Source organism: Rhagoletis zephyria, unplaced genomic scaffold (genome assembly GCF_001687245.7).
Source record: "Rhagoletis zephyria isolate East Lansing unplaced genomic scaffold, Rhagoletis_zephyria_1.1 Rzeph_scaffold_05751, whole genome shotgun sequence".
Classification (NCBI taxonomy): domain Eukaryota; kingdom Metazoa; phylum Arthropoda; class Insecta; order Diptera; family Tephritidae; genus Rhagoletis; species Rhagoletis zephyria.
This window is the reverse complement of record NW_016162834.1, coordinates 26887-40188: the sequence shown is the minus strand read 5'-3', so window position 1 is coordinate 40188 and position 13302 is coordinate 26887. Positions and strand designations below refer to the sequence as shown.

Below are 13302 nucleotides of genomic sequence, written 5' to 3'. Positions count from 1 at the left end.
GCAAAATAAGGTTGTTTACGTGATGCTATATGCCGAGGACTATCACATGGCACCGCAGGCTTTAACTAATTTTGAAAAAATATACAAAAAAAAAGTCTTAACTTGAATAGGTGTGTAGGTAATATCGGTAGCGGAAGATGCTTCTATAATCCGAATAGAATAACTTACTGGCAGAAATCAGTTTCTAGTGAGCATATATTTATCTAAATGAACATTTAATATGTGTATACTATGTACATGCATACATAAGTACACACATAAATATGTACATACATATACAATAAAGTATCAAATAATATGAATGAACAAATGTGACTGACCACATTCGAATGTTTTCAAATTGTAAGGGNAAAAAAGTCTATAAATTTTCACCGAAAATTTTGTTCTGAAATAATTTTGATTATTATTTTTGTTCCCATGTAAGTATATATGTACGTATGTACGTATGTATTTCTAAATGGCCTTGTGGGCGGTAGGTTTTTTTAAATCAGCGCAAAATAAGGTTGTTTACGTGATGCTATATGCCGAGGACTATCACATGACACCGCAGGCTTTAACTAATTTTGAAAAAATATACAAAAAAAAGTCTTAACTTTAATAGGTGTGTGGGTAATATCGGTAGCGGAAGATGCTTCTATAATCCGAATAGAATAACTGGCAGAAATCAGTTTCTAGTGAGCATATATTTATCTAAATGAACATTTAATATGTGTATACTATGTATATACATACATAAGTACATACATACGTATGAACATACATATACAACAAAGTATTAAATAATATGAATGAACAAATGTGACTGACCACATTCGAATGTTTTCAAATTGTAAGGGACCGATTTTAGCCTGATCACCACTTAACAAGCTTAGTATACACATGTATGTAGTATGCGATAGATATTTGGCATGGGATTCAGATCGCCAAAAATCCGCTTACGTCTCAAAACGTCACCCGACCGCAAATCTTTCCAATGCGTCCTCCCATTCATTGTCCCTTATTGCCGCGGTAAAAAAAAAACAAAATCATACAAACGCAACGAAAATAAAATGGGTTGGAAATAAAACAAGTACATATGTATGTATGTAGGTATGTAAAGAAAATTGTCAGAAGCGCCAGAAGCATTAGAACTGCAACGTCTTGTACAACTACATACATATTTGCCGATTTATTTTTAGCTCTGGCTTTTAAATTTTATGTTCAAATGTTTTGTTAGTGAATTTGCATTGATTGGCGAAAGATTTTCTTTGGCGTTTGCATAAAAATATCTTACTTGGGCGTCATTATTTTCACACAACTTGCTTTTGACTAAAATATAGAAAAAAAAAGAAATGTTATGACAGAAAGTTGGGTCAACACAACTCAGCTTCGAATACAGCGTCAGGTGGTGAGATTTTTTTCGTTATACGNACCCGACCGCAAATCTTTCCAATGCGTCCTCCCATTCATTGTCCCTTATTGCCGCGGTAAAAAAAAAACAAAATCATACAAACGCAACGAAAATAAAATGGGTTGGAAATAAAACAAGTACATATGTATGTATGTAGGTATGTAAAGAAAATTGTCAGAAGCGCCAGAAGCATTAGAACTGCAACGTCTTGTACAACTACATATTTGCCGATTTATTTTTAGCTCTGGCTTTTAAATTTTATGTTCAAATGTTTTGTTAGTGAATTTGCATTGATTGGTGAAGGATTTCTTTGGCGTTTGCATAAAAATATCTTACTTGGGCGTCATTATTCTCACACAACTTGCTTTTGACTAAAATATAGAAAAAAATAGAAATGTTATGACAGAAAGTTGGGTCAACACAACTCAGCTTCGAATATTTCTTGTTACGTTACGTGCTAATATGCCGGCATCGCCCAAACTGCACCATATTCCATCTCTGGAACTGGCTTAAATGATTTTCACTACTGTGTGCTGCCTACATTAAAGAGTTATATCGCAAAAGCATGTATCTGAACAATGCGTGGTATAGGAGATATAGCTTATACATTATTTAAGAAGTAAAATTATTTAGAAAATTGCTTATTCCCACTTTAAGCTTTTCGTTGAAAATGAGTGAAAATAGTGCATAATTTCATCTTCCTAGCTGCATAAATGGAGGAGTTACAATGAAAAATGTCATATCTGAACAATCAGTTGTATGGGAGATATGAAGATAGAAATCTTTTGAGATGGGGATTTTTCAATAAAATTTTTCAACATAGTATCACAATTTTTTTCCATAAGTTATCACTTATCAATCTANGTTACGTTACGTGCTAATATGCCGGCATCGCCCAAACTGCACCATATTCCATCTCTGGAACTGGCTTAAATGATTTTCACTACTGTGTGCTGCCTACATTAAAGAGTTATATCGAAAAAGCATGTATCTGAACAATGCGTGGTATAGGAGATATAGCTTATACATTATTTAAGAAGTAAAATTAATTAGGAAATAGCTCACGAAATTGCTCGGGTTCAAAATTAAAGTAAAACCATGTATCTAAACAATCAGTTGTATAAAGGCTATTGGTTATAGGAACCTGATGCTTGTCATTCCCACTTTAAGCTTTTCGTTGAAAATGAGTGAAAATAGTGCAAAATTTCATCTTCCAGCTGCATAAATGGAGGAGTTACAATGAAAAGTCTCATATCTGAACAATCAGTTGTATGGGAGATATGCAGATAGAAATCTTTTGAGATGGGGATTTTTCAATAAAATTTTTCAACATAGTATCACAATTTTTTCCATAAGTTATCACTTATCAATCTTCTTGAAGTACATTATACGCCGCGCAACTAATATTTTTAATTGCTACTACTATTATTTCCTACTATCTTGGTCAAGTTAGATTTTCAAGGTTGCAGCAACTAGCATTAAGTTGAAAATTGGTACTAATATTACGAACGACATTATAAATGAAATGGAAAAAGTCCTAATCGATCCCAGTTTTGTAGAAAAAAAAATCAAGATCAAAGGTCACATAAATTGATATTTACCATTTTTCAGCTAAACCGTAATGTTTATCATAAAACTAGGTTAGACAAAAGTGTAAATCATGCAATTATATCTAAAACCCGTCCNTTGGTCAAGTTAGATTTTCAAGGTTGCAGCAACTAGCATTAAGTTGAAAATTGGTACTAATATTACGAACGACATTATAAATTAAATGGAAAAAGTCCAAATCGATCCCAGTTCTGTAAAAAAAAATTCAAGATCAAAGGTCCCATAAATTGATATTTACCATTTTTCAGCTAAACCGTAATGTTTATCATAAAACTAGGTTAGAAAAAAGTGTAAATCATGCAATTATATCTAAAACCCGTCTTGACACTTTTGTTTCTAAGAGTCACCATTTCTGGAATGTAACGACTCGATCGACATTCATTTTGTAATAATTAATTTAACTTACAAAATACTTTGAATTGTAGTTAATTTTTAACAGGTGGTAGTATAACAAATTCAGCCTGTATGGCAGGTGCCACGGGCCCTTTTCCAAGCACCATACATTTTTTTCCATGAGTATAGTATTGATTTCATATACACTGCCGGAACAAAGTATTGGCACAGCAAATTTTTCGCAATATATGCAACAATTTTCATTCTAATATTTTTTCCGCTAATTTTGTATAAAAATATGGTCCATTCTACAACAAAAAACATAAAAATATAATTTCTTAACTTTGTGCAAAGCTCGCGAAAATTCAGCAAATTTTCATAAAAATGTCTATGCTAACGTTCTGAAATTTGAAACAGCGACATATGTTGCCAATACCGTACATACGGCGAATAGTGTTCGATTTTGAAAATGGGGGCGTGGCACCGCCCGTACAAACTTAAATTCTCATATCGCTTATTTCTGGAACCAATTAATATAAGGTGATGGAATTTTATACACCTACATTTATACACTTATAAAATCGCAAGAATCATTTAATAGAGAACCATTTTCTCCCAGATTTTAAAATCGCATTGAATGATTGTTGTTTTGTGCAAAATTTTTAGAAAGATCAGTGTGTTTGTCTCCCGATAGGTGGCGCAGGGATTGAGAGCTATGCTAAAAAATCATATTTATGTTCAGATTTGTTTCACTTTTAGAACACATATTAGTAGCATAAAATTTGGTATAACTTGGTAGCCCAATCGTGTGATGAAAAAATATTGGGCTCTGGCCCAGTCTTGATAAAAACCCGTGTGAAACCGCCGTTAGAGAAGGAAATATTATATTTTGATGTAAACCTTCAAGAAACTTTCGCAACCGTTAACGATTCTGATGAAAAAAAGAAAGAGTTTATGTAGATGTGGGCAATTTAGTTTTTAACCTCCAAGAGGTTCTCAGACAAATATAATGGGACAACTTATTTACGGTCTGGATTGGTATATGTTTGACATATTTGTCAGTGATGAACATCTCATCTATACATACAAATACATATGTGTATTTTTTATAAATGAAAATCGAGGTCCCTTGTTCGGTCTATTTTCAAATGCTACTGAGGAAATTTGAAGAGGACTTGGTAGAATTAGCATTAATCAATCCGGTATTAACGTCCATAATTCGATTTTAGGTTTTCCTGTAATTCGCTGTAGTATAGTATAGTTAGTATTGATGACAGGTAAAATTCAAAAGTGTATGAAAAAAGATGTCGAATTTCGACAACTGGGCGATACTAGTAAAATGAACTGCTGTTTTTGGTTTTTTGAGTTATGACAGTATTGAAGTAAATGAGTGATCGTTAAATGCACTTTTTCAGTACATTTGTTTGTATTTTTAACAGACTTCAAAAAGAGGAGATGGTTATCAATTCGTTGGAATACTTTTTTTAAGTATGTTACCGCATAACTTTGGACCAAGTCAACCGATTTCGATACTTTTTTCCCCATCGGTATTCCTAAATCTTTATATGCGAATTGAAGTCGGCTGTATTTTTTGCTTAAAAATTACTTTTGTTTTATGGAATCGGCATCTGTATCTGAAAAAAATTGGAATCGGCCGGATTCTAATAAAAATTTAATAGTGTCTTGGACGCTTCATATAACGCAGAAGCATTGACAGGCTCAAAGTTTGGAAAGTGGCTTTGATACAAGGGCTGATCTTATTATTTAGGGTGCTCATAGTTCTATATTATCTACTGTGTTAATTTTGCCACCTGGTAACTCTAAAACATTTTACCATGTGGTAACTTTGTTTGTTGTTGGTTCCCATACTAATTAGATATAACACTTTTGGGCAAAATTACTCGACTTTGGCTCATGTTTTTGTTTGGTGTTAAACTGGCATCTCTGATCAGCTGATTATTCACGCTAAGAAAAAATGGAAAGTGAAGCAGAAAAAAGTGAAACGCGTCAATTCTGCTAGTTTTGGCTTTTGGTCTCTAACATCAACGCCAATTTCAAAAAATTAAAGCCGGTTTCCTGATAGGAGCATAACAAACCAGACGAAGGCTCCCCGCTCTTCTAAATAAATAATAGTTTTGTATTATTTCTGTCTGAATTTATATATGACTCAACTGGATCTTTTTTTAAATACATTGATACTTATTTATATATAAGCAATAAGCAATTACATCCCTGCAGGAAATGTATCTAACTATAAGTTAACTTGAAGTTGATTAGGAAGGAACTAAAAGTCACTCTTTGAGGAAAGCTAACTATATTTCTATGGCGATGACCGCGAAATAGTCAAGGGTGTAACTAACTATTTTTGGACACAAAATATGACTAAGATTTTTTTTAAATTTTTTTACTGTGTATTTACTTTAATTTAACGTAACACATTTGTTTACATCATTCTGCTCATATTCTTTTTCCGTCAGACACAACTTCAAAATGAAAGTATAAAATTTTGATATTCATTTATTTGTTCTGAACTCGACAAGGGATTTATGAAATGTGGAAAAAATTTATATTCAAAGTAAAATTTGTTTGAGGATATTTAAATAGAAGCTTGTACTTTTCAACTAGTTGCAAGTTAGGCGTTTGTAGTTAACTACAAGTTATATATTTGAAAAGAAAAACCGCAAAAAAAGCTAACTAAAAGTGAGTTATTTTTCATCAATTGAAATTTTTTTCTGCGGGGATTTGTACATCTATACCTATATACACATACATACATACAAACAATGCATATCACACACGTTTTTCAAAAGTGACTTAACTCAAAATTTGACATTTGTGAAATTATGTTCACAAAGCTCTTATTTACTTTTAAGCAAAAGCTGGAGCAAATTTTTGTTAAAATTTGTTGAAAAAAATTTAAGGTAAAGTCTCCCTTGCCCATATGATTAACATGTGCGACGAAATAGTTTTTCGCATTTTCTGACGAACGCGTAATTTGGAGTTGTGTCACTTTGAAGATCGTTTCCGATATGTATGTAAATATGTATGTAGATCACTGCAAATGAATGTTCTATATTCATTTCTTGGCAAATTATTTCATTGCCCACCTGGTATAATAAAATACATTTTCCGTTCTATAAATACTTTAGAAATATGTAAGTATATATTTACATACATACATACATACATACATATGTAGTACTTAAGATTATTTTGTTTATATTCGTCATTTAATTTGCCAATACATATGGAAAGAATTTGAATATTTTCGACCTAACATTAGAACCATTGAACTATTTTTAACCCGTTCAGAACCATCGTTCAATATATTGGACACACTTTTTTGTGCTTAAAGCTCTTTTTTTGTAATTAATAGCTTTTTTGTGTGGTTATCAATTGTTTTGAGCAAATTATATCAATCTTCTTTACCGCGTTTCTTTAATTTAATTTTTGGAATGCAAATGACCGTGTGTTTTCACAAAAGTGAAAAGTGTCAGAAAAGTCGATAGTTAGCAGTGTAATCGTTTGAAAAAAATATAATTTTTTCGGTGGAATTGCTTATGCAAAAATTTTACATTAATTAAAAAAAAAAGACTACACTTTTCTTTAAAGAATGTATTAGTGAAGCTACCGTTAAAATTTTAAATCGATCCGTGTAATGACATATATAGATGTAGCGTTTTCGTCCAGATTGAAAAAAGTAATTTCGAGAAAGTTTAAAAGTTTTACAAGTGCTCAGCGGGCGATCCAAGGCGCTGCAGGAAGCATTTGAGCAATATCCATAACAAGTTTTTTCTAATAACAGTCGCCCTTCGGAGGGCAATGGCAAACCTGCGAGTGTTCCCTTGCCATGCAAAAACTTCGCAGAAAAAACCATCTACCATTCAGAGTCGCGGTAAAATTTCAGTCCCTTCATTTTTGTAATAATAACAAGAAATTTTTAACCAATAAACAAAACCGACTTCAATTCGCATATAAAAATTTATGAGTACCGTTAATTTCTTCATGATCCAATGATCGGATATAAACCAAATTGGGCCACCTCGGAGTTACCGCCTTTCAGTCAGAGGGGGTTATCGTCATCCTAAAGCAATAAAAACTTCCTGCGACACCCTTATGTACATATGTATGTACATGAATGTGCCTCACTTCCGTTATTTTGAAATTTTGTGTGCCTTGAACGATTATAAAAATAGTAGAGAAGCTTTTGTTGAACTTATAAAAGATTTTATTTTATTTATTTAGAAATACATAGCTAACGGCATACAAATCATAACATTGTTTCCAGAATTCGACATATGTACGAATATACCTTATATACAGTTTTATAAACCAACAACTATGCAACAGCATGCTAATGCGTTTGTGGTATTTAAAAATAGCTTAAAAAAATTCAATGTGTGTACATCTATTAAGTTTTGACACAAGGACACCTTTAACTCAATCTACCTCCCTTCCACTTTTCCCTATCATTTCGCATTTCTAAGTTATATTTGACGCATTTAAGTTTTGGTGCTGCAGTTTGTCGGCGCCAAAAGACTACCTAGTACCATGACTGTCGGCACCCTACATTCTATTGCCGCACTTACGTAAATTGACGAGTGTCTATAGAACACCCATCGTCCTGGCGGTTGTCCCCCTAGCGACATTGATTGGCTTACTAACGGCAGCGAAGCATGCCACTTAGCACGTCGGCAACACACTGGGTTCTCTTCCAATCGCCTGCAATCCATTCCAACTACACCATACCGTTTCTCCTCATGGTGATTTTATTACAGTTTTGCTCATGAATGCTTACATACTTATGCTTTTTTGAATACATACATATGTACGTGCATGTATTCTCGTCCGCAGACGTCGTTGTATCCACTTGTCTAACAAAAAAAAAATGCACGTCCTTCAAATGTTGGCCTACCACTTATATACATACGTACATATATCCTCATTTTGCTCATTAAATCTATGTGGATATGTACATATGAACATACATGCATATGTACATTTGTACCTTACAGTTGCAGGAAGATTGCGCTTAGTATTCCAAAAAATCAAAACCTCCAGAGAAACAAAATTTAAATTTAATCGTTTATATTTAGAATGTAATATTTTTATAATGTCATAACTTCGTCTTTATAACACAAATACGTTTTATATACTTATGTACATACATATATATCAACGAGCGGTGTGCACCGGGAATATCCGGACCCTTAATGGGTAAGGTGCCTCTGCCCGGCTGGTTGATGTCCTCGAGAAGACAAAGGTTGACATTACGAACATCCAAGAAATGCGATGGAAGGAAAATGTGAAGGCTTGCGGCGTCTACTACAGCTGCCACGTAAAGCGCCAATTCGATGTTCGATTTGTGGTGGGGAGAGACTCCGTCACCGGGTACTGTCGTTCACCCCAGTGGGCGAAAGTCTAGCCACAATCCGCATCAGAGCGAGATTCTTCAACATATCGCGGGGCGTCCAGGGGTCACTTCTATGAGCGCTGTCTCCGTCACGATATCAAAATCGTGCTTGCGAATTTCAAGGTCAAGATGCACGACGAAACGTCCGATGACGATCTGAGGCTGATCGACTTTGCCGGGCCCGAAACATGCTAGAATGTATGTAGTACTAGGTCCATGCATTAATGGTTAATGAAGCTCAGCATGGCTGTCTCCAGATCGAAAAAAAGAAAAACTAAATCGATCTTGCTGTGATAGCAAAAAATGTACGCCCAATAATGCAAACAAAGCTCAAGAAGAAAAGTTGCAATCACAAGAATATTGATGCTAATTTAACGTTGTTTTTTGTATACAATCTGACATAACGACAAGGAATAGACCAAGCCCATTTTATCATTATTATCTCATCCAGGGACCGAAAACTGTCATGGAAAAATTCACTATGAAGGAAATGTTCTACAACTAAGTGATACATAGTACCAATCGATTTCCTTTTTCAGCGAGACTAATTTGAAAATAAATTATTATTTGCAATTTTTATGCAAAATTAAAAAAAATTACAATTGTTTTTGATTTTTGTATTATAAATCCAAAATAACAATTATTTTTGATTTTTATGTTATATGTATGTCGTAGATATTGAAGACAATTATTTATAAAAGTCATCAATAAAAATCAGTGAGTGACTTTTACTTTTAAAAGATATCAATATAAATCAGTTACCGACTTTTATTTTTTAGATCATTCGTAGAAAACTCATTAACATTTTTCGCAGTTAAGAAGGTGTTGGGCAACAAAAGTTTACTACGACTTATACAAATGACTTTTATAAGTATGATTTAACAATTGAAGGTCAGTGACTGATTTTTATTTATGACTTTTATAATTAAAAGTATTCGATAACTTTTGTCTAGAATATAGAACTAGCCTCGACATCTACCTCGCCGGAAGTAGAGATATATTTAATAACCGCATTATTATTACTGCGCCTAAAATTATGCATTGCGCTGGAGCTGAACTGCACGACACGCCATCTCTTTTAAATGAAATTAATTATCAAAAAATCAAAGTTGTTTTTTCTTAACGCATACGCCTTCATTTTATTGGTTATGTCTTAAAAACCAATCCAAATTAAGTTTTATGTAATTCGGACCACGGCTACCCGTGTCGACTTGCAGTCAAAGTTATCAGAAAAATCAGAATAATATAAAAATATTATCCCTCAAGACTTTTAGTTTTGAATGCATTTTGAATAATCTTAGTTGAATTTAAATCCACGAATATAAGTATATAAGGATATTAAAGGAAATAATTTTCTAAGGATATTTCTCAAAATTTTTAATTAATACTTCAACATTTGTTATTTACAGGTCTATTCTGCGCTGGTAATAAAAAGTTTATAACCGGTAAATAAAGTTCCTGTCAATTTTTAAACCCTTTTCGCATTCTGTATACTCTTGTAACCGGTAAGGTTTGTTACCATCTCATAAGCTGGAATTATTGCCCCGTGAAATATTCAATGCCAGGATTTGCACAATTCTTCATAACTGAATTGCTGAATTTTAACTGCATTACCAACGTACCTAGAATCGCGGTGACAAGAATTGGTAACACTTTTTGGAAATACAATTTTCCGGTTACAAAATCTTCGGTAACGTGCAGAATAGACCTGTTAATCAACCCGAGTGGACATGTCAAATACTAAAACACTTTATTTTGTTTATTTATTATTATGAAAGACTTTTTTTAAAGTAGGAAAACAATTTCGCACGTTTAATAATATAGAGAAGTAATCCAAAATTTACGTTTTAAGAGATTTCATCATCCAATTAATAAGCTTGATAAGGAGCATATTCAGCCTAATAGATAACTAAATTTCTCAAATGTGTCTTTCTATCCGTCCATTTGTATACCAACTGTATGAATTGATCAAACTTTGCTTGCGTTTTTCTACAAAATTTAAATTTTAAAACAATTCTGTTTATTATTAAACGTGCGATTTGTTATAAAAGTTGAGTTTAATAATTTAATGTTCATCATACGCCCTGTCAGACCAATTAAAAACTGTTCTACAATTGCAAATTTTCAGGACATACACAAATTACACAGTGCTCAAAAAAAAAAAATGTCATGAAATACACCCGAAACAAAACCTAGTGCAGGTTGTAGGTATGGTCGAGTATAACATGAAAATAGGTCCCGTATAGTTTCGGAACCCTCTATTTTATTTTTATACCAAAAAAATCGTGATTTTCGTACCTGATGCAATAGCTTGATTATTTTCCATCTGATAAAAATCGAACAAGGTTTAAAAAGAGGATTTATATATATTGTTGGACTTATGTAGCTTGTTGACAGTTTTATAGGTACAGGTTTATAGGTTACATTTTAATGGGCCCCTACTTTTCTCAATTTTTTCAACTTTGATCATTGCTAATTGCAAAAATTTCAAAAGAGCTTGGCCTTCTTAAGCACCGTGTTGATTTTCAATTTTTTTTTTTTGAAATCGGACAAACATTACTCCCCCTGAATTATAGCTAGCCTTGAGTTTTTTTGAAATTACCGTTATGTGGGTGGTCTATGTCTATTAATACCCTTGACACTAGGTCTCTTACGTGCACCGGAATGCATCTGTAAATCGTTACACTCTAATAAATGAATGAGAAAACCGTCTACCTTTGGTTGATAAGATGAACGGTTGCCGGAAGCGATCAGATACAGATAACATATCAATTAAGTACTAGAGGTGACAAGTGACAAAGAACGTTTTGCAGTATCACCGACGATATGTTATTTAGGCTAAAAAGCACAAATATAGAGGGTATGGATATCAAAATTTGCAAACGCATTTTTTTCCATATACATATATTCTTGGGACAGTCTAATGTACATATGTACATATGTACGTGTATACATAGGTGTATGCAATTTTGAAAGTAATAACATAAAAATGAAAATATTTTGAAACGAACATCAAAACAAATATCGATAGCTTAGAATGAAAAATTGCTAAGTCCACTTTTTATGAAAACTCATATTTTGATACAGGAGGTTAGAGAAATAAAAAAAATGCATTGTTTCGAAAAGGATAAAGGTACTTGTTTTATGTTTTCTCGTTTATATTCAATGAAAGAAAAATTTTAAATCATCCATATTCATAATAAGTAATTTTTAGCAAAAAAAAACCGACTTCAATTCTCATATAAAAAGAAAATATATATATTTATTTAATGATCCAATGATCGGGTCTAAACCAGATTAGTATGGGACTACCTCTGAGACACTACCTTTCCGATGCACAAAGAATTCTCGAAATCGGTTGACGTGGTCCAAAGTTATGCGGTAACATAAATAAAAAAAAATATTCCGACGAACTGATAACCTCCTCCTTTTTTGGAAATCGGTTAAAAAATAAAGAAGACTTTAACTGCTTTATAAATCGAAATCACTTTATAGAGCTTTATAAATCTATTTTACTTTTTATGAATAAGGCGATATGATTATAAGAAGTCTTTTTCATCTCTTGTAAAATTTTTAAAAATGGGACTTAGCAACTTTTCATTCTAAGCTAGTGATATGTATGTAAGTGCAAAGCATTAAAAGTTCGCGCAAATAGCTGACTGTCGTCTTTGATTAACACAGTTTGCGAAAATGAAAAATAATTCGATTCTGAAATAAATGTGGATTGCCGACGAAAGTGTGCAAGAATATACTAAAATGTATTATTCATCTGGCTGCAACAAAATTGAATGGCCAGAAATCTGAAGACAAATCGTAAGGTAGAGGAAGAGGAAATCGAAAATCAGTGTGTGGAAAAGTATGCATTTTCATACATACACATATGTATTCATATACAGCTATATGTATGTATATGTACAAATATTTGTACGTACATATATGTATTTATGTGTGTACCTATACATAGGCAATTCATATTCAATAATATTTGCAACGTGCGCCCGGCACTTTAGTAGCTCAAGAAATTCACATGTGTGTCGAATGTTTATCGCAAGTGATTTCAGCCTCGCGAAAAAGGAAAAGGGAACGACATGTATGTATTTATATTGTAAACTTGAGTTGTATTTAGTGTATGTATGGCTCACCAAAATCGTAAAAATGCCACCAAAATTAGGCTACCATCATTATATATATTCGGCCATATTTACACATATACCTGCTATACACGGTGGGCAGGAAGCGAAGATAGGTTGCATAAAAATGTCGACAAAATCTGAAAGCAGGGTTGTATTTGTTGATATCTTAAGGTTAAGAATCCGCTTAAATTGAAATCCTAGCTGCTCCTGATTTAAAGATATCCACATTTTATATACTTCTGATAGGATATATTTGCAAAAGAGGAAGGCGTACTTCTCGATAATTAGAGCATATTTATACGAAAAGAAATCTCATACAAATCTGTTCCCCTTTTTTAACTCACTAAAACGGATCAAATCAATGTGAAACATTTTCATTTTTTCCTACCGAAAGAATAATTGATCGAGATTTATTGGGCGCTACC

The 13302-nt window shown here is 32.9% G+C and overlaps 1 protein-coding gene across 2 annotated transcripts in view; it reads left to right on the top strand.

The window, feature by feature from the left end:
- Positions 1–1022: 1022 nt before the first annotated feature.
- Usp47 (ubiquitin specific protease 47) overlaps positions 1023–13302 on the top strand; it is a 21624-nt gene continuing 9344 nt past the window's right edge. The window contains exon 1 of one of the 2 annotated variants that reach the window (XM_017628124.1): positions 1023–1053. In XM_017628124.1, the coding sequence (XP_017483613.1) occupies positions 1050–1053 (4 nt within the window). In that variant the 5' untranslated portion in view covers positions 1023–1049. Of the gene's footprint in view, positions 1054–12767; positions 12835–13302 lie in introns of those variants that run through there. The other variant, XM_017628122.1, reaches the window with a different exon arrangement.